General features: G+C 36.5%; 1 protein-coding gene across 1 annotated transcript in view; it reads right to left on the bottom strand.

The window, feature by feature from the left end:
• The window catches only part of AdoR (Adenosine receptor), a 79,445-nt gene extending 56,331 nt beyond the window's left edge, over positions 1-23,114 (bottom strand). The window contains exon 1 of the mRNA XM_028306350.1: positions 22,014-23,114. Coding sequence (XP_028162151.1) covers positions 22,014-22,440 — 427 coding nt within the window. The 5' untranslated portion in view covers positions 22,441-23,114. The remainder of the gene's footprint in view (positions 1-22,013) is intronic.
• Positions 23,115-23,415: the final 301 nt, after the last annotated feature.

Here is a 23,415-nt window from a genome sequence, read left to right as displayed (position 1 = left end):
CTATTCTCATAAATAAAAAGGGTCGTAGCTCCGTAACGCCGTTTTCGTAGCTTTTTCGTAGTCATTATTTGTAGTGCTACGATCCTATTTAAGACCTCCGCCTATCGAAAAGCTACGAGTATAATCTCGTAGCTTAAGGTACTACGAAACATAAAGGAAAATGCGCCTCCTTTATGGAGTCTGCATTGGAAAAATCTTATGATAGAATAGGTACCTACCTATCTGATATACCCGACATTGACCCGACAATGTAAAGAAAACGAGAAGCCGAGACGTGCTATCGATGTCACAGGGTTCAACATGCTTTTGATCTTGCTTCTGAAAGATACATACTTCGCTTCCTTTTCACTTCCCCTAGAGTTCAATTTCCTCTTGTAGCACTTATCGGTACTTGCTATATTGATACATATATTTAGTGTTTCGTCATTTATGAATCTTTTTTAACTATTACTTGCACTATAAGTATTTAGGTACGCCTCTTATTTTTTAGTTTATATTGACTATTACACACTCACCTCTTTAAAACAGAGTGAAAGCATTAAACACGTCCCGAATACAGCTTACCTTGCCACCTTTCTTCTTTTCAGGACAACATATTGGCTTTATGATAAAAAATGGCGCACAAAAGGCAGTCATGACTTTCAGATTTTAGTTATTAAGTTATAATAAAGGCCTATTTCCAACCTCGAAATAAAGAAATAAAACTACTTCGTAATCTCTAGTCAACATTATAGTACAGATTTTCTTAAGGACTGTAACTACTGCTTACTACTAACCCCTCTAGCATGGATCATAAACCATAGTGACCTAAGACTGTAGCCATAACGTCGGTAATGTATATGCTAATACCCAGTAAATGTTCGGCGCCTTGTCACGACTACTGTCGTAAACTCGAAAACTATAAAATACATCAATAGTTATAGAGCACTTAATCTTTTGCTGTGTTGCTTTGTAAATGATTCACGGCGACTCGTGTGTTATAATCTTAATAGCACAATTAGGTTTTACCTCAGCCTAGTATAACAGATCTATTTTACAGAAAAAATACCTTGAACATGATGTGACATGCCTGTCTGACTAGACAATTATATGTCGACTAGCGACCGCCCGCGACTTCGTACGCGTGGATCCCGTTTTACCCCCTTAGGGGTGGAGTTTCGTAAAATCCTTTCTTAGCGGATGCCTACGTCATAATAGAGAGACTTCTCTAAATAACACACACACGATATGATGATCGTACAAGTACTTATGTAATAAATAAACCTAAGTTAAAGCAGTATTCTAAACAAATATAGGTCCGAAGTCTTCGTACCTAGAACTAAGATGCTAGAAGTATAAAAACACCTCCCAATACCTAAATATTAAAACGCTAATTGGGAAACCTTCAGCTTCATTACATAATCTAAAGCCTAAACAATAACAAACAACTCTAATTACAGTTTACACTTTAAGGAACTGTACACAAACAACAAAATTAATCTATCGCTGTACAGTCTGCGCTTCGGTAACATATTATGTAAACATTCGGATTTATACCTCAAGGGAAATAAGGAAAATAAGCATACTAACACGATCCATATACCAATGTATCTAATCTGTATAATTTTTGGTTTCCAATTTAACTTCTTAACAAAGTCTTATCTCGTTATCACGTAGCAGGATCTTTCCGAAGTTCCAAGATTGACACGTGACAAGCAAAGTTTATTATTTTATCCCAACTTACGAAATGAGATTCTGGATAAAACATATGTCAAATATAGCATGTGACGTACAGGAGCGACTAAATTTATTTTTATAGGTTATTTTTGTCGAACATTTTAATTTTGCAGCATGTTTTAAAATAACTGTTCATTTCAAGGATTAGGCAAACTTCTGGAAAGATCGAAACCAAAAGAATTAACACAACGGTTAATAAATTACCCGTCCCCAAAGGAGCTGGTAAATCTAGAAGAATCGACTGCATTACCTCCAGTTACCAGAGTAATCAATGTTAATTGAACCGTAGATTAGCGCCTGAACGGCCGCGGAACTGTAAAAAATTTAGGAGTTTTTAACTCGACAAGATGAGGTACCAATACAAAGGACATTGAATAAAAGTGCATTGAGTTACATAGTAACTTGGTATTACTTCAATGTAAAAGTGTCATCGTATTTTTTTAATGAAAAGCTACGAGTACTATACTACACTTGCGAGCAAAAGTATGGAATCACTTACATGAAGTTGTTTCCACGCGATCTTGTGTACTAACCAATTTGTTAGTAACAAAAAAAGTAGCACCATTTTAAAGATTAAACTTTTAACTTTAAATTGATACCAAATTCATTTAAATAACACCAGTATTTAAAAAGATATCTCGGCTGATGTGAAGAGGTAAGGAAAAAGACATGTATCAACTGTTTGATACGTCGTGAGTTGCGGCCTATTTACCCCCCATAAAAGCAAGTGTTTTCGGATTTTCGCTTTCACACGTTGATCCATACACATCTCCGCTTCTTTTGACACTTTACTTGGGATTCTACACCTTCAGAAGCAGCACAAATCGTTGCACTATTGCAAGAAGGGCTCAGCCAGCGGGCTGTCGCACGTCAGCTCCACATAAGCCAGTCCTGGGTTTTGAAAGTTTTAAGACGCTTTCGGGAGACTGGTGGCTTTATCCCGAGACCAAGTTCTGAACATTGCCGGTGCACATCGCAGAGGGAAAACCGTTTTTAATGACGATTTCATAGAGAGGTTGACATGAAAAAACGGTCATCCCTCTGCGATGTGCACCGGCGCTGTTCAGAACTTAGTCTCGGGATAAAGCCACCAGTCTCCCAAAACCGTCTTAAAACTTTCGAAACCCAGGACTGGCTTATGTGGAGCTGACGTGCGACAGCCCGCTGGTAGAGCCCTTCTTGCAACAGTGCAACGATTTGTGCTGCTTCTGTAGGTGTAGAATCCCAGGTAAAGTGTCAAAAGAAGCCAAGATGTGTATGGATCAACGTGTGAACGCAAAAATCCGAAAACACGTGCTTTTATAGGGGGTAAATAGGCCGCAACTCGCGACGTATCAAACAGTTGGTACATGTCTTTTTTCTTACTTCTTCACATCAGCCGGGATATCTTTTTAAATACCGGTGTGATTTAAATGAATTTGGAATCAATTTAAAGTTAAAAGTTTAATCTTTAAAATGGTGCTACTTTTTTTGTTACTAACAAATTGGTTAGTACACAAGATCGCGTGGAAACAACTTCATGTAAGTGATTCCATACTTTTGCTCGCGAGTATAGATCATACACGCCGTATATGCTGAGTAATAATTACATAACCTGGCGAACTTTAGCTACACTTTGAAAACATGAGTTATTTATAAACTATTGATCTAGTTTCTGGAAGTTTTAGAACACCCTATAAGTATTGGGAATGCATATGGTTATATGCATATTATACATTTATAAAGTTCTATTATACATTCCACAAATTAATTACCCTAAGGTTACTTGAACGTGGTACTGACATTTACAAGAACAGCTGATTTGTGCGCTGGACCGGCGCCAACATCCGAGTAATTTGGTGCAATTTCGGCGAAGATACTGTACTCAGAACGAACTGTTATTTACGTACTTCCTGATATGCACAATATTCTCGTATAAATGCTTAGAATTGTAGACGTAGGCGTCACTCTTATTTATAGAACAAACTACGAGTAAGTACAGGAGACCCAAAACACAATCAAATATCGTTCCCGTTATGGAATGGTAGGTAAAGCCTGGTCCGTGAGCACGCAGAATTTTGTCCAATGACCCCAAACTACCCATCCTTATCGCTCGCGCGTAATTATATTGCTGTCGCGACTGTGCGACGGGCGCCCGCAGTGAGTGTGCGAGCGCGACAGTAACATAATTACGCGCGAGCGATAAGGATGGGTAGCTTGAGGTCATTGGACAAAATTCTACGTGCTCACGGACCAGGCTTTATATGGTTCACGTTTTTTGTATAAAAACAAAAAAGTGCCACTAGGTTTCATAAAGAATACTATTACTATATGATTACGAGAGTAATTCGTGCTAGGAACGCAGCACACGTGTACTAGAATTATTGTGAAAAAACTCTGATTAAAACCATTTATAATAATAATAATATTTTTCTCGCTCTCACTCATTCATCGGACTGAAATACAAACACACACGAGTTTTTAAACACGAAAAATATTTATGTCTAAAATAGCGGACATGGTTCAAAATAGAAATAATACGGTTCAGATAATATTCCCAACGGAGTTTTAAATAATAGCATGTTTCTGGCGTAATATATTTACTATCTTCCACTGAAGATGTATGTAGAAGAATATAGAGCAGCACTTAGGTTTGATTTTCGCTTGGGTTTTCCAATGCATAATTTTTCCGTGATCCAATTCTTTTAGGGACAGAATCCCGAAAACTGGGACCCATCCTTGAAAAAGTTACACGATGGATGTTCCTTCAAACTTTGAAACCAGGACATTGATTGAACAGTACAATAATACAATCATATAGGTACTTTTTTTTTACTGTTTTCTTTTTGTATATACTTGAACTTGAAACTAAGTATCTAAAACACCATAAAATATACCAAACTACAATATACCAAAAATGCATTAACGTATATACAAAGTAGTTACGCAAACCCCGTTCTGTCGTGGATTTATGCTAATGAGGCAAGCTAATTAAGAACGAAGGGCGCTCATGCCGTTAGTTACAGTCTTCGTAAACACGTAGGGGTTCGTGGCATCCAATCAAGGGAATGTCTGAACCATGGAAGAGGATAGTCATATTAAAAGGTTATTATTAAATTAACATTTTGATAAACATTTTGTTTGTAAAGTTTTTAATATTATTCAACTATTCTATTCTAAAGTACCTGCTCATAGTTCAAAGAACCAAAATAACATTATGTAGTTGAGTTGGGTAGCGTAACCTTTAAGTATTTTCATATGTAGGCTAGTTTAGGCGATTCCTGCAACTCCTGCTTTTTTAGTAAACAGATTTTGTACTATCTATTTCATTAATGATAGATCGCCCGGTGCTTTGTCCTGCTGGAAGCTCTTCTGGAAGGACTGGTCTTTTGTTCTAAACGTCCTGCCAGAAGATTATCGCAAGTCCTGCCCGCAGTACGCAATTTGTACGTGTTTGCTTGCTGGTCCTTCCAGCAGTACGGTGACCTTCAAATTTGAACTCATCCTCACCAGAAGTAGTAAACACTTGGTTAGTGTTTATTAAATAAAAAGTCATGTCGTAGAATCATTTTGTTTAACCAGTATTTTACTTTTCTTAATATATTATAAACTTGTTTATCTTCTTTCAACTTAACTAATAGGAACTATAATAAGGAACTTTAAATTAATTACTTTGGTACGTCACTTTGTATTAGNGTCTGTCTGTCTGTCTGTCTGTCTGTCTGTTACGCTTTCCCGCTTAAACCTCGCAACCGATTTTGATGAAATTTGGCATAGAGATAGTTTGAGTCCCGGGAAAGAACATAGGATAGTTTTTATCCCGGTTTTTGAAACAGGGACGCGCGCGATAAAGTTTTTCTGTGACAGACAAAATTCCACGCGGGCGAAGCCGCGGGCGGAAAGCTAGTAAATTATAAATGTTTGATTAGGCTGGAATACTTCACATTCATTATAATATTATCTCCAAAATGTTGCCGACTCCACGCCCGGCGCGTCAAAATGTGTCGCGCGAGCGCGAACGCGCTGCCCCCGTGTATACTCGTGCGCCATCGGGCTCCGACTAACGGTTAGTCGCGTTTTTCGATCTTGGGCACTATTAGGTGAAAGAGAGAGAAACACTCTATTTTTTCGTGTAAATTTGAAATTTGTACAATGTATACTTACGAAACTGTGATCTTTTAATTTTGCGTCCTACCGGAAGTACTTTAAGTCCTGCTGGCAGGACTCCGGGCGATCTATCATTAAAGCTTAGAACGATACACTAAAGGTAAAGATAAAGAACACTACGAGTATAACTGTCACAAACTTAATATACAAATGTAAAATAACAATAACACATACAGACACCGAAAGATTAGAAGATTTAGTTTAATATTCATAGAAACTGGTATCGGTACAAATTCAAAAACGTGCTTCGATTCAAAACTATGTTTCTAGCCAAAGTCAATATTTCAGAATAACTATTGCCGAAGGGAAATCAACCCAGATGTAATGCGGGTCAGTAATCAATAAGTTCAGGTAATACATTGTTTATATTGATAACACTACTACCTACATGATGAAGGACATATAAACTTATCAACAGTTGTAAGTGCGTCATTGTATCCACTATCTGATATCACGTTATATGCAGCTTACAACCACTGACAAATATCTGCGCTCAAGTAGATAATGATTGATTACAATTTTAAGCTCCAGCAAATCACTGTACATGAATGGTTTATGTACGAGTATTTACGTTTACTACGTCATAATTTACGCACACACGTTTGTTAAATAGAGTGTAAAAACAAACTAGAGAGGGTTCTGTGCTTCTCTAACGCAATTTATTTTGATTTTTGTAATGACTGTTTTGTGTGACTGAATGAATATGAAGTTGACAGCAATTTTATAGATTGGCCTTACTTATTTAAACACTGAAAATCCTCGGTGGATCGACGATCTGGTGAAGGTCACTGAAAGCACCTGGATGCGGGCAGCGCAGGAACGATGGTGGAAATTCTATAGGGAGACCTTTGTCAGCAGTGGACGTCTTTTGGTTAAAACAACGAACGTTCTTCGAATACACAGAATCGGAACCAGGTTAGTGAAATCTTATAACAACTGAAAGCAACCTTTTTCAGTTGCCATTTCTGAAATGATCTTTCTTCCATGTTTGCTCTCGTACCCATATTGATTTCAAAATGTACTCGTAGTCGTATCAATGAATAATTGAATACATCCGGCTCTACGGACTCCATGATTGAATTTTATATTTGTATTTGAGTTTGCGACCAAAACGTAGCTAACGATATTTTATATAATAATCGATTTACACTTGTCGCGATGTTAGGTATTAGTAAACCAACTTGCTTGCTTAGCGTTCGCTTTTTAATATTCTGGTTTGAAAAATGATTCCATAATGCGTGCGCGTGATTATTCAAGATGCATTACAAAGGCTTGCCGACGCGCTGATAATTTGTTATTGGCACTTACCTGCACCTAGTATTATATTATCTGTGCCTGCACCATAGTAAAAATACAAGCAGTAGGTGCGCTAATCACACAGAACTTCCTAATTTCGAGTTCTAAACACTTACGTTCACTTATATCACTTATTAGTGTATAAGGGTTTAGGTTACGGCCTAAGAAGGCAATATCACGCGCTCTCAAGAGCTCTCTTATACAGGCTTATATCTGAAGGACGCGCGCTCGTAGGAAACTGTAATAAGTAATATAAGCGCGCTTCTTGTATTTTAAGAGTAATTTTGCAAACAGAACTACAAATTCAATCAGGTTTCGTGAATTTGATGAACCTGCATTTATGCAAGAAGCAAGGCAGACGTACTTCTCCCGTATTATGAAATGATACTACATTCAAGAGTAGGTAAATGCAGGATAACCTATGCATAAGATTTTTTTAAATAGCTTGATTGAGTTTTGTGTTTCATTTGAGAACACAACAAACATGTTTAAGCAGCTAAGCTTTCGTCACAGAATAAATAATAGTCTACCCTTAGCCGTTGATTGTCTCTACATCTTCACTTCTTCACCAGATTGTCTTGAGTGCTAAGCATTCAGTAGTACTGCGCGAATCCTAATATACCCACATGAGTAGGCAAGGGACTTCGTTCCGACTACATACTTAGACCGTAGAATTATAATTCAGTGGTATAATATTATGTCGATAGGGTTTTTGATCAAACAGGTAATAAGTGTAGATTTCGTTAATTTTCTACATATCAGTGACTCATTCATTTTCAATATGTTTTGTGATATTTCAAAATATATAGATCTCAAAAAGACAGACCAGAGAACCCACTGCAACATGCATTGACTCTACACAGGCCATTGAGCCTCCATATTTCTCGATAAATGACGCTATCGCGCGCGCAGCATATTAATCACTAATCACTCTTCGGACACTGATTAGATTCTAGATTATACCACGTCATTAGCATCAAAAACCGACCTTATGCTTTTTAGCTTAAAGCTCACGGAAATGCAATCACGTTTCAGTGGCGTGGATAGTATTAAATTCTGTAGATAACCAAACCCGTGTTTCGTTTCGTTATTGGTAACTGATTGCTTTCAAGTTGGGCGAAATAGACTATAATTCCAAGTTGTTGATTCAATTATGATGCTCAAACGGAGAGACAGCTCCAAATTGACTTAACCTCAGACCGTTACTTGTCCAAATTAAATCTAGTGAAGTAATAGCTTTTGACTTTTCATGCGAGTAGTGAAAATCCTAAGGCTAAGTTGCACCACCAATCTTTGACCGTAACTATAACGATAACCGGTGGTTTTGTATGGAATTTGACAGATTTTTGACGTTCGTTACAGTCAAAGTAAGATGGTGCAAGCGAGTCTAAGAATTTTATTTTAATACTCGTATAACTTACACTCATAAATCTCTCGAGACATTAGGAAGCCATTTAGATAAGAAGACTTATAGCGCCTTTTATTGTAGGTGAAGTAGTAAAATGAAGAAAATTACCTGTTTCAAAACATTTTATTAATATTATTAAATCACATTTTGAACACACCAATTACTAGAATGTATACCAAACTCATGGGTCTTATAATACCTCACCAATCTTAACTAAGTAGTTAAGTACATATTCGTAGTATGTATATTATGTCTTAATACTAGTCCTTCCTAACTACGAATAAGTGAATAAATGATCAAAGTATTGCGCAATTTTCTATTATCATAATTTTACACAAAAAATGAGTTTTCTACGATTTCCACGTCTTAATTACCATATTAAAATTATGGAAGTTCAGGCTTTACCGTAATTTGGTTGTTATGCTAAACGACAGCCCCAAACGTACGACATACGTTCCTATACATATTTAATTAGTTTTATCATTTTAAGAGATGATTTTACTGCTCAAATCCAACAACAACTTTTTGGAAAGGCATTTATTCCAAAGATATAGTACCTTACTTGAAATAGGTACTCAATCAGTTTATAAGAAAAGGTGTATTTGATGTTTTAAGATGCCTCTAAAAGGAAGTTATTTAATCAAATAGGATCTTATTTTGTCCTGCATTGATCTTTGAAGAACGATATAAATAAACTTCAGAACCTCATTGATTGGCTGTATATGAGGCCCTTTCGCTCAAAAAAGGAAGCTTAAAGACGTTTTCTTTTTCTTTCGTGTCCGTCCAATTACCGGAAATACCGGAAATAAAAGCGTTGATTCTAAGGTTAACATTTTGCATCGCTTATTTCGATAAAATACATTTCTTAGGTAATGTAAGTTACACGGTGATATAATACTAACACATTTTTGAATACACCTCTAAATCAACATGAATACTTAGATTATACACAATACAAAAGTCTACTTTTCATTCTACAATACTAACGCAACATTTATACATGTATGACATTATACACATTAAACGTTCAAACCGAAAAATTATGTCAATGCAATGTTCATTAGCTAACAAAATATTTGGTAAAACACTTGATGGCTGTCTTAATTAAAAGTCCGCGGTACGATGGAACTTTGATTATAAGTAAACACTTCATACGAATTCAAGCTAATAATTAGAACAATATCCAGCCACTGTCGTCTGGTTGAGCGGAGCGTCTTCCTTTCTTGGCTTCTTTCTGCAGCAGCAGTAGCAGAATATGTATATCCCTACAATAGTTCCCAGCAGTGCCGGCATCCAAATATACACAGGCACTCCAGAGGGCTTCATAGTTTCTGCATACTGCTCGAGCAAGGAGCAAGGCACGATATGTCGCTCCCTGTTCAACGTCAAGTTGTGCCAAATCACGCATTCCTGCTCCCTTCGCACTTCTAGCTCAGTGTCATTGGCTGTCAGAAACGGTTTTACATTAACATGCGACGCCAATATATCAAACGATTCAGATTTCTGCGTTTCAGTCTGATTAGGCTTCGTTTGCGATAATATCTCCAACTTTGTCTTATTTGTAGGCTCCATAAAGGACGACATCATGAAACAAGGAAACTTTGTCTCCTCGAAATGCGATCGATCGATGATTTGAAGCGAGCACTTTTCGTCCCTGTTTGGCGTGTAAACGTTTGCATCGTGATGAGTTCCACAGCATCTTCCGAGGTTGTAGAGGGCCAGTCCTGTTAACAGGCCGCTGTATCGAGTGCCGGATTCCCTGTACACGTAGACGTATGAAGGTGGGGCGCCGTGGTACACAGGGTAGGTGGCAGGGCTGGCACAATGGCGGCATATGAATTTGATTTGATTGGGCGGATGGTAGGAATAGTGCGCATGTCGCGCGCTGACGTGATGTGAGGATATCTGAGCAGATCCGCCGAAGCGTCCGTGAGGTCCGCCACTGATTTTAGCACAGGTTAGGGCACTGGTTAACGCGAGGTATACACAGCAGAGTTGGAAGGAAGGCATAGTGCGTGCGACGGGCGGGTCCCGGCGGGCGACTGGCGTCGCATCGCGGGGAGATGGCGCTGGCGCCCTGCATCAGACTCGGCGGCGCCAGGCGGCCGCCCGAACCCACACAAGATGAATAGGGCGGATTCTTACATCTCTAGAAAGAGCTAGTTATGTTGTAGCTAAACGGGGGTGATGCTCTGTAATTCTTTGAAAGTTGTTACATTCATAGTGCGAACTTACTTTAAACTTAGTAAAGTAACATCTAAGTTACGGATTTTACATAAAATTATTGATAACTGTATTTAATAACAGAAGGCAAACTTTAAGTGACTATGATTGTCGATTTCAAAAAACATGAACATTGTAATGTTCTATCTAATAATTATTCATTAAATCAATTTAAAAACTCTACTTCTATCTGAAAAATATTGTAAATGGGTATAAGAATGCACGACAAATATAAAGCAAAAAGTCATGTCACGATACAACTTTACGTAGTACTTCTGTCACTTGGTTCTGAGATTGTTAACCAAATTGTGGCAAAAGTTGCCTAATGAAGTTTCGAGTTTCCACTTATCCCGGCTATTTCGTTCGTAGGCTCTTATAAATTGTGGCCATAGGAGACTAATTTTATTGCCCGCAATGTATGATGGGTAGAATATGCAGAGAATGTTAATTAGAATGTTTGAAATTTTATCCGTTCTATAGGCCTATCAAAATGTTTAGTCTTAATTATTTTACGCGTAGGTGGAGGAGGTTTAGATCCTATAAATACTTAAGTGTATAGGTACTCTTGAATCTGATCCTACATTCATCCCATCATTTAATAAACTATAGTAGAGACATTTTGAATCTCATCCAATTCTAACTTTCTTTGACTTTCACTTTAAAGTATACCGTTGAACTTTTTGTGGTAAGGCTCAAATGTTCTATATAGTAGCTCAATACCACAGACTGTACAAATAGTAGAATCAATTCAAGTTGACAAAGAAATATCCATTGTTGCGCAAGTCCTAAAACTCAGAGCAATATCCTCTGTAGTGTGAAGACATATGAGGATGACATAATGCGCTAACGAGCCTGAGCGTGTTGCTCAAGGACCTCACAATGCTCAGGATGTGGTCCATCTCGGTATCGCAGGAAGCCGTGTGGGAGGCATTGTGCGCACGCGCGTTTAGCGTTTGCAGGTGCTGGTTATATTTCACATGATATCAGCCACTGTATTAAAGCGGTCACCATCCTAATCCGAGAAATGTATGTAACAGCAACTAGTATTACAATTTGGGCAAAGAGTTTTAACGTTCCATACAAATAATACTGTTTCTAATGTATACAAAGTTTCTTGGCTTTCGGATACAATGCGTATACAATCACCCTTTGTTGAGAGGCAACAGAAGAATCGCCACGTATTAGGACAAATCCTTTTAGGTACTTTATATACCTTTAAAGTGCTTAAACGTATCATTGTACCAAAAATATAAAAAAAACACCTTTACCGTTTCATGTTACTAAAGTTCTTAGTAAACTATCACATAAATATGGACCTCTATGCGACTGTTAAAATGGAACAGCACAAAACGCTATTGTAGCAAAATTTATGATGCAGGGTTGCTAAAGTACCGGACAATAATGAAGATTTACGAAACAAAATAAAGGAATTCCCGTCGACCATGATTTTTTCCCGTACATTACACGATGTTTTTGGTGTTGTTTCTCATAGAACCGCACTTAATCACTTTTTGTCTAAGGGTGTGTTTTTGCTAAAATGTCTCAATACAATTGATTGATGGAGGTATCTGAAATATGGCGAGTGGGTCATCATGTTCGTACTTAGTAGGGGAAATTTGTCTTTGCCGATTGCTGTAACAGTTTACTATGTATACTTACAGGTCGTCATAAAAAATATTATCTTTTAAATACAGTGTGAGTCACGTTAAAGTGTACATATGAAAATAGATGAAACTAGACCTATTTTTATCGACAAAAAAGAGGTCCAAAAATTTTTGAGATTTTTTTTTATTTTTTATAGAATTTTTTTCTTCCAATTACTTATTGTAAAGAAAACGTAATAACTTTTAAACTAAGCAGTATATCCTGATAAAATAATAAACAGTAATAATGCTAAATTACAGGCGATAGTAAAAAAATACATAAAATACACAAAAAAGGCCAAAAAATTATAAAAAATGATACTTTTTGAAAAAAAACTGCTTTTAAATACTTGTTTTTTTGGTTATTTGATAAATTTCTCCAAAAAATGCCCCTATAACCGGTGCTTTTTATTACTTTGTAATAAAAAGCACCGGTTTTTATTACTTTGTAATAAAAAGCACCGGTTATAGGAAATTCCCGAAATTCCCGAAATTCCCACGGGAACGGGAATTAGCGAAAAAATCCGTTTGTATGAAAAATCTAAACCGCTTAAGTTAGACGCTTGAAATTTGGCATGCAGGTACCTTAGTAAACTTAAAGCTTAGTTACAACAGGATATTGCAAAATTCCCACGGGAACGGGAGTTAGCGGGAAAAACATTTGTATGAAAAAATCTAAACCGCGTTTAAGATAGATGAATGGGGTAAAACGGGATCCACGCGTACGAAGGCGCGGGCGGCCGCTAGTCAAAAATATTATTATGAATAAAGTGTTCCAAATACCAGCCGGTCACCATGAAAATCATTGGGGAGGCCAATGTAGAGCAGTGAACGTGATGATGATTAAGAAAGTGTTCAAAATATAATATGTATATCGTTACACTTTTTAAAACGACACGAGTACACGTGCCTTAGCATGCGACTTACCCTTATTTTGGAACACCTAATACAGGTGGCTCACGTGCCTAACATTAGTCTGAAAAATGGGTGACCTAGATAGATTAAGCCTGAATATTGAAACTGTACACCATGATAAAGCTCTATCATTACCTGTCAACACGAACGTACGAGTAACATCAGTTTAATATAAATCACTCACTACGTACGTATATCAAAACACAACAATGGTGATACAATATATTATGTACAAGTATGTATGTAGTATGGTTATTTTTACTCGTAGGTATGTAGAGATAAAGTACTGAGTATGAAGTACTGAACTGACTATCGTATCACTATCCAGTTAGCCCTAACTAAAATAAACATAACTTGACTTACGGCATTAAGCTCGCCTTTTTGTACGGAACGTTGTTATGTGTGTGCAATAAAGTCTTTTAATAAATAAATAACTATCATTCTTGTATCGACGTATCACTATCCAGTTAGGGCTAACTGGATAGTGATACGACGATACAAGAATAATAGTTATTAAGTTCATTTTAACTACGGATCAAAAACTGGCCCCAGTTTTTTAGTTAAAATAAACTTGATAACTATTATTCTTGTTACGAATGGCTAAATATTAATTAATAAGGTCAAAATTGTACTAAAGGTCAAGCTAACCATAGTAACCATTCTTTAAAATTACTCATTTTGCTGATATTTAGTTTTTGTTTTGAATGAAATCTATAAGAATGATTTCATTAGTGAACGATTGAAGGACTTTATTACAATGCAAGTGCTGGTAAAAAGGCGCCTTGATCAAAACATTTGGAGAACTTTATTACCCTTGATTGCTAATTTGTTTTACATTTACTTTGCAAACGGCTGCGACGCATTTTCCAAGAAGCATAAAACTTTTACCCCCTTTAGGTCGGGCAATTCCTCAAATTCTAAAAACATTTCCATTAATTAACTACCACGTTATTTAATTTATGAAAATCAGTGCGTATCTTATAAATAAAGCCTATCGGCCTAAATTCAGCTCCATTAATTAATATTTTTATTTCGAATTTACCTTTTACATGTAATTTAATTTAATTATACCCAATGGAACTCTTATATTCCGAGAAAATTATAAGACTAGCTTCTCACATTTTGTTATTAATTAACTGAATTTCTCCAGAGGCTACTTATTATACGACATATNAAATTCCACGCGGGCGAAGCCGCGGGCGGAAAGCTAGTAACTTATAGTTAAGTCATGTTGTCTGCTATCTTTGCAGGCCATTAATACTTAATTCATCGCTTAAAAGTAGAATATCATTTTAAACGATCTTTTAAAGCTTACGTTCTAATAGTGTTAATCAAAGATTTCCAATTCAAAGTTCAAGTTTTGGCGAACTTTACTTCGGGTCAAATCAGGATAAGTTCATAACAAGATCCCAAATCCTTGGAGAGGACAGCACCTGCAAAGGCTTAGGTATAAATAGGCCCGGACTATAAAATGACCCTCAAGTACGAATCTACTCTCAAGAATAGGTTCAAGTTTGTGATCTGGTTATCGGAATACTACTTTATAAGCTTACTTAAGTTTGAATCGAGTATTGTTGTGAGTATTGTTTTAGCAGGAGCCCATTATACTCTATTTGTCCAAAACAATCGATTGATCAATGTGAGAAATTATCTTTTATCTCGCCCCCGACCCATTAAAGACAAAATCTACAAACTAAAGATATAAAAGTACTTAATAGCAGTAGTTCTTTGCTACGAAATAAACGTTCTTCGTCCACTCAACTTTTTGTAGAGCTGGTATCAAGCCACGAAGACTAAGGCTGAGTTGTACCATCTTACTTTAACTTTGACAAACGTCAAAAATCTGTCAAACTCCATACAAAAAGCAACAGTTATTGTTAAAGTTACGGTCAAAGTACGTTGGTGCAACTCAGCCTAAGAGCGCCATTCCAATTAAGATAATAGCTTTGTCAAGGACACAAATAAGCGAAAACGTTGGAATTGTACCGCTTGATATATTGTAGATATCCGATTTCTGTTATAGTTATAGTAAAGTAAAAGGAATATTGACATAGCGTTTATAAATATTTGTCCTTCCAATTCTTCCAAAGATCTTATCACGCGGAAATTAAATATCGATTATTAAAATTAGTAATAAATATTCTACGGTCCTTACGTAGCGGCTTCGTCCACATTTTGTGTACAAAGTAAACACCTGTAAAACATTCCTGAAAGTCCTGTAAAAATGGGTGAAATGCTACAACCCATTTAACTAAGCTTGTAAAAGTAGTAGTAAAAGCGCTAGAAAGTTTTTGAACTCATTATCATTTAACGGCAGAAAAAGTAGGGTCATTGCTGTAACAATAGTACTTTTATGACGAAAAGTCATCGCATTACGAGATTCTATAGTATCCGTCTTTAAAAGAGCATACAAACAAGATTAACGTAAATTCACAGTAACAACTGAACAAACATAAACCAATTGCTATTCTGCGGAGTAATTGAATGAACGTGATGCGAGGCACCTGGCCCACTACCTCAATCATATCATAGTCGTACTGTAATGGATATGACATGCATTCTTGTGCCGTGTCTAATAGAAAAATTACCGAAGAACTAGGTAGGGTGGGTGCACCAGTCCCACACCAGGAACCAATAGTACACCATTTCTAATTTCACATCAAAATATTAACAATCTGTCGAATTTCCCGCCACTTTTGTTACGTTTGGTAGCACTGCCGTACTTCTACCAATCATTAGTCATAAATAAAAGCGACAAACACGACTTGGTAGGCACATTGCGACTTTCCACATTGATTGTTAAATAAAAATAAACCTTACAGCTATTAAGAAAATTTGAATAAGCTACTTGATTCTACGATAGACAAGGAGTAATTTAATTTAGTAATTTTTTTTGCAATGATTGTTGTAATAATTGAGTCGCAATATCAAAATTACTTTTAAAATGTCGCTTATTCGGTTTGTTACTGGTACACCCACCCTACATCTTACAAGTTCCAATTCTTTAAAAGTATGTAGAGTCTTTTCAGGGCACTTTCATGCCTCAAATATCATCTTGCCCTACCATCATTTCTTGAGTGATTCATTCAAGTGTAACGTGTCCTAAACTCTACGTATAACCTACATAGAGTACTTAAGTATAAAACGTAGAACTTTTTTAGGGCACCAAGCCTGAAATTCATATAACTAACGGTACCATATCACGACTGCATGGATGATTCCATAGTCAGCATAACATGTCTAAAACATTTATGTGGTTAGAAGGGTTAGTACATACATACTACATGTACCATCCTGCTATCGTCTATTTATGCCACAGATAATCTATAATTAACTTGGTGAGATTGTGGTCAACCACCTGCTAGTGATAGTCGTTTATTTATTGTTGATTTGCCACAAAGTCGATTCGTAACACTTTTGTAAGTTAATTAAAAGTACTTTGGTGAGAATAATAAGTTATTATTATTACCTATCATTACTTTCAATCATAAATGTAGATAGGGTTGCCAGGCGTCCGGATAAAGCCGGACATAGTTAGGCTTTTTGATTGCGTGTCCGGCCAAAATAACCGATGTCCGGCCTGTCCGGCTTTTGTTAGGCTTTTTATCTGGCTACCGCGCCAGGCGAAAGTCGAGCCACAGAATAAGGTACGCACGCATCAGGACGTTTGCAAGCGATGCTGATAGTACTCACTCGCGACCTCATTAATTGCCCCCCCCCCCCCCCCATCGCATGTCCGGCTTTTAGGGTAAAATGTCCGGCCAAATGAAGCACAGAGTCCGGCTTTTGTGTTTTTGGACCTGGCAACCCTAAATGTAGATATANGTCCGGCTTTTAGGGTAAAATGTCCGGCCAAATGAAGCACAGAGTCCGGCTTTTGTGTTTTTGGACCTGGCAACCCTAAATGTAGATATAAAACAATCTTAGGTACGGACCACGGCACTTCAAGGCAATCATGATGTATTTTCTATACTAAGTGTATAGTCTGCTGATATCCTGCCAATTGTAGGTTCATATTGCTACCAAATCACATATTGGCGGTGTTACCACATGATGGATGAATGATAAACCACCCCAGATTGGTGACAATCGTAACAGAATACAGACTGCCTGCCTATCGATCCTGATTAGAGCACAATATTCGATTATGTATTTTTTGATAAAGTTACTCTGAACTAATTAATTATTATGTATATTTCGATACTAAGATGATTAATTCCCGTTTTCACCATCAATCCCTAATTTTTAAGTGATCCCTATGGTGATAAATAACAGGAATTTTGTTGACATAGGGGTCACATAAAAATTGGGATTGATGGTGAAAACGGGCATAAGTCTGGCATGCTAGATTTACAGATTGCTAAGCTTATAAACTACAGAAGTAAATAAAAAAAATTGGGCTAAATCGAAATTCTCTGTTTAGGTAATGTATTATTATATTAACCTTGTCATTAAGTTATCGCTGATAATGCATAAATCGAAATACTTTATAAAGCAAGCAAAACATTATCTTCGATCAAGAATCCTAACACGACTTTGCTCTGGCTTTGAACGACATTGATTGATCACGGATCGCTCAAACAAAAGAAAGTTCACCCTTCTGTGTTAAGATAAGAAAGCCATTTGACAAGGGTAAATTAATACTGAATACATAATGAAATCACCCACAAAAAGTATGTGAATTTCGGCGGCGACTTTTTTAACTTTACGTCTAACTTTATCTGTATACCTACATCAAAGGAAAGGTGTGTGTCACCCCATTCAAATCTAAATTCGTCGCCAATGTCTCTCTGTGCAATATTAAACGGGGGATAGAGTCGTAACAATAGATTCGATTTTGGATTTCCACGATCACTGAAGGCAAATAGAATAGGCAATCTTGCAAGCAAATAAAGCCACCTAGTGCTGCCTAACTTTGACCCCGGGTTATCTATGTCCCTAAAATGTGGACCTCAGTCTGTTTAAAAAAGGATTCAATATCTATTTTATCCTCTCCATGCTTTTTATAGCATGCAAGTATTAAAATTAGTTAATTGCTTAAACTTGTCAAAATAAATGTAAGTAGCACAAAATCGCACATTAGTAATATCATTCCATTCATTATGTTAATATAAGTTTCTTTTTTGTTAAAAGTATGTAAGTATTAATATCATCAGTTACGCTTCTGTGACCGCAAAGTAGGAACGTATGTACAATGTAGAGCCTTCAACTAACAATACATAAATATACTTACAAAACAATATTACCAATATAACAAAATAAAAAATAAAGTAATTTTTCATTTACAGAAAAGGACTAAAAAGCCAAAGTGCAAAATACTACAAAGTTCGTAGCGCCGCATCCGTAGCAACTGCTACATTACCGTATGGAGCACTCAAATAACATTCTTGAAGCCGTAAACGCGCTTTGAAATCTAGTTGAAAACATTGCGTCCCAGTATTTTTAGGGCAGTAAGTATCTATGTACTTTACTGTACAATTATCTAGCCACATATTACATATCCTTAGACATTTTACATTGCGCCTATAGTTAGTCCAAAAAACTGTCCAAGGATATTTGCATGTCTCTAGATAGCAGGGTCTACATGTTTCTACTATGGCGTCTTGCTAAAATACACATAGGTGTTTGAATATAATAAATTAATCAATTAAGGTTTGTAGCTTAGCTTAGGTCGGGTTCGTCAAACAAACATTTTACCCTTGCGGAATTAACATTTTCCGCGTTGAAGCCGGGGCACGAACCGCGTAAAGGAACAAGAGAGATTTTTTGTTAAAAATTGCGAAGCAGCTAGTTACACATTTGTTCAAAGCAATGCTACTCGTACCATGATCATAAGAGCGACAGCGAAACGACCTTATTAATATTGCACAACTTTATTCTGAAAAGCGAATCCAACCGTGGAAATACACTTTCAGTAAAGCGACTTTACGAATTACGCCTTTGTAGTCTTGAGCATTCCTTTTGTTTTTCAAGTTACGTACTTAAAACTTGGGGACGCTCAATTAGGTTTTTATACGCCGTCAGATGTTTAGTACTGTGTATTGAAAACTTCCAAAATACTCGGAACTATAGTAACTCTTCTAACTTCTAAAATTATTCCGTGTGCACACAGTTCTTTTACCTGCGAATAAAACTGTAAGCTATTTCAACTGTAATAAATAAATCCTAGCAATCTTCGAATACACGACTCTATAGTCTGTTTACGTGATGATATATTAATGTTCCCCATAAGATTTAGGCAGGTACACCTGTTTTAAATGGATTAGACACATTTAAAAGATGAAGTACCAACATAGTTCTGCGACGTAAAACATTACCTAGTTGAAAATAAACGGTTTTTTACCAAAAAAATAATGGTAGCCTTTATGAAAGCAAGCAGGTAAGTGCCTACTAACCCAGATGGCTAATTAAAATAATTTGATCTTATATTATTTTTTTATACATTTAGACGTAATTTATGCACGCGTATTGCGTTAAAACGTCATCAAAACTATTTTTAGAAAGATCACTGAAAGTTAATAATATGAATTTAGGTCAAAGCCCTCGTAAATAAGACGTTAATGCAATTGTCAAAATATAACTAGAAATTAAAATATGAGTGAAATTTTCCACGAAATGAATCTCATTTCAACTTTATAATTGTTGTAACGTCGTAACCAACCCAGAAAGGTACAAAAGTTAAAACATACATTATAATTTTTATAATAATTAACAAACTTTGCAATACAATACTAAGATTAATTGGTTAAGGTTAAACTGTCTTTATATTTCTTATGATAAGGTGTATCATTATGGTCCTGATCTTAAATACTGTTTTATCCCTTGTTTGGTTTAAATTTCATGGAGATTTTGTCGCGCGAAGCGTAGCTATCTGCTCTTCCAATTTGTTTTCAGTGATTTCATTACGAATTCGATGTTTATTCGTGCGTATTTATAGTTTAAAGTCGTCGAACATAATTACTTAAGTAAACTAAGAACCCCAAAACTGCGATGGGACTAAACCACAAACAAATTATTTTCCAACTGACCTTTCGATTCGAAATTCCAATCATGGCTGATGCGAATCACTAATGGCTATGTCCTATGGCCTCACTTTCCAACGCTAAATAACTTTGGATTTGTTTGCCGCACCAATAATGGAGTCAGTTAACGGTAGGTTTAATGGCAAATCGATGGTTATGACGTCTTTGGACTATTAACTACTACTACCCACATGAAACCATGTATGCAGGAAGAGTGCGAAAACATGTTAAAGTTGACAACACGTATAGAAAGAAAGACTGCTTTAGGTATAAAATAAAAACCATTAAAATATTATACACGCTTTGTGTGTAACAAATCAACAAGTCCTCGATATATTTTGTGGGAATCGTCGAACTCTATTTTGGACGTTATCCTGGACGAGTATTTTTCGGGAGTAGCATTTTTTAATTTTGTGTCGTATTTTAAATCACACAAATCATACAGATTTCAGCTGAATCTGAATCTTCTTTTCGGCTGAATTAGCCGAAAGTTTAATCTAAGGTAATATTTTATCGCCCGACTCTATGAAGAAATTCTTCTTCTTTGGCTTGACACTGATGCGTATGTATCATATTCTTGCACACTGAGATAACTGTGATTTAAAATACCAGGACAGTTGCACGCGTAAGTGCCTGCTAAATTGCATGCATGTTTCTACTGTTCAATCTCTAGCATCCTCATAGAGTTACTCAGTTACTCAGGATGTCTGAGTAACACATCTCAGCATGGTGAGCATCCGACATCCGTGGATGAATAATCTTTTTAAATTGCACGTTTAGATAGGTAGGTTTCTTTAATGAACTATTTTATACTACAGGTATTTTATTTACTCGTACTAACTTAATGAATAATATAATTAAGTATTCAATTACCAACCCAAAGTAAGTTATCACCTACCTACTTACTTTGCAAAAAGTATGAGTGTGTATTATAATATGCAAAATCTTTTTGGATTTGAATTGCTAATGTTTTTTCACCTTAAGTTTATTATTTTTTCATATTGTGAGCCTACGATTTATCAAACGCCATTTAAAAGTGTGAAGGCCACGAAAGCCTTACACGAGTTGCGGTTACTTAGCCTTAGTATAGGTTAATACTTCTCTACGAATCGCCTATTAAGTTTTTAATTTAACTAGAATTTATGTGTGACTTGTTACTTCTAATTTTCTATTTGGTGATAATATTTAATTTTACATTAATTAATACATAGTACTATTACTAAATAAGTAATAGCCCTAAATGAGTAAGTTGACTTATAAAATAAATATAACTAATTACAAATATTATCAAAAATCGATTTTCTTTGACCCTTTGAATTGAAGTTATAACTATACGTACCTACCTACTCGTATTTTGCAGCAGGCACTAAGTAATTTAGTTAATCGCTTTTTTATTATCTCCTGAAACAAACTAGGTGCATCGATAATAGCTACTTGCGGTCATTTAAGGAACTGATGCCCTGTGGGCTATTGTATTCAAATCATCATTGACGAATAGTAATAAAACTAAGTAGGTATTGACCTCAGCGGAAAGATAACTGCCAAATAGAACGATATATTGAGCGTGTCTTTAATTATATCAATAAATTAAACATCGTAAAAATAAACCAAAATAACTCTCTGATAAATGATATATTAACTTACCAATTGCCGTTTTAGTGCGGACATTCCTTGAGTAGCACATTGGGTGAAGAATGGCCCAGTAGCGGTCCACCGAAACTGCGACCAGGCAGAAAATGCTGATGGTACACAGCATCACCAGCAACGAGACGGTGAACAAACACGCGTACAGGTTCCTCGGCAGGCCCACTGAGGCCAGGATAGCGAACGGTATCCCCAGTAGACCGACGAGGAAGTCGGCAGTTGCCAAAGACACTATATAGTAGTTCGTGCGACGTCGCAACCGCCGGTCGCGTCTGAACACATAGATCACCATAGCATTCCCTACCACTGCCACTAACGCCACTAAAATCTCCAGGGTCGTATACGCCGCGTGGAGCTCAGGAGTGGGAGTCCTATGAGGAGCTGGTGCCAACGTGGACACCTCTGCAGTCGTCGTGTCTTCAGCCATAGCTCGACACACATTTACCCCATATTTTATTACGTATCAAACTTTTTGAAGTTTAAAATCTTTGATTTTTTGTTCGCTCACAATCACAGTTGAGTTTTAGAAATGCCATTTTAGGATGAAGATTAAATTAGTTATTATTTAGTTTGTCGAGTTCGTGTTCGGTCACTGATCGGAGAGGACAGATCGCAGCAGTGTCCCACCCGCGACGCGCGCTTCCCGCCACTGCGGCCGATTGGCGCGAAACGGCGAGCGCCGGGACGCCCTACGCCGACGCACCACTTGTTGCGGCCAAGTGACACCTTACCCTTGAAAAGGAGTCCGTAACGTGATGCCGGTAACTAGTAAATAGAGGCAGATAGTTATCGCTGGTAACTAACGAACGTCCGACGCGTAGATGATAAAATAGAACACTTGTAAGCAATACTCTCGCACTGGAAGTCCAGGGATCGAGTGTCATTCATTATTTTTGTGTATCATTAAGAAAAAGTTGTGGAAGTTGCATTCCAATTTATTAGGGCTTGCTGACAACTGATTGCCAAGTTGGTTCTATTACCTATTCGGACACATAATTTGGTCTACTCAGAAAGAAAGAGTCTCGATTATCATCAGTAAGATCAGAGACTTGAAGAGGGGTTATCGCTTATCAATAAAACAATTAATAATTTCCACACAAAATAAATGCGTTTATTTTTATTATAGGTATTATGTAGTTCTACAAGAATACTTATTTTAAAAATCTATTAATTTAAAAGTTAATATTCATTAATACAACAATAACTTTCTGTTATTAAACATCAAGTAATATTTGAACAGAGCCACTTGTAAAAACTGAAGTAGCCAATAACTGAAATAGTTTAAATAATAATAAATTGCAAGAAGTGTTTACATTCTTCTAAAGATTTCAGCAACCAACCATTTACATTTCATATTGACGTCAGGGAATTCCTTGTCAGTCTAGTTCAAGGTTTTAGTGAT

The sequence above is a fragment of the Ostrinia furnacalis genome, unplaced genomic scaffold, assembly GCF_004193835.3.
Source record: "Ostrinia furnacalis isolate ACB-3 unplaced genomic scaffold, ASM419383v2 OfSCF1918, whole genome shotgun sequence".
Classification (NCBI taxonomy): Eukaryota; Metazoa; Arthropoda; class Insecta; order Lepidoptera; family Crambidae; genus Ostrinia; species Ostrinia furnacalis.
This window is presented reverse-complemented; position numbering and strand designations above follow the sequence as displayed.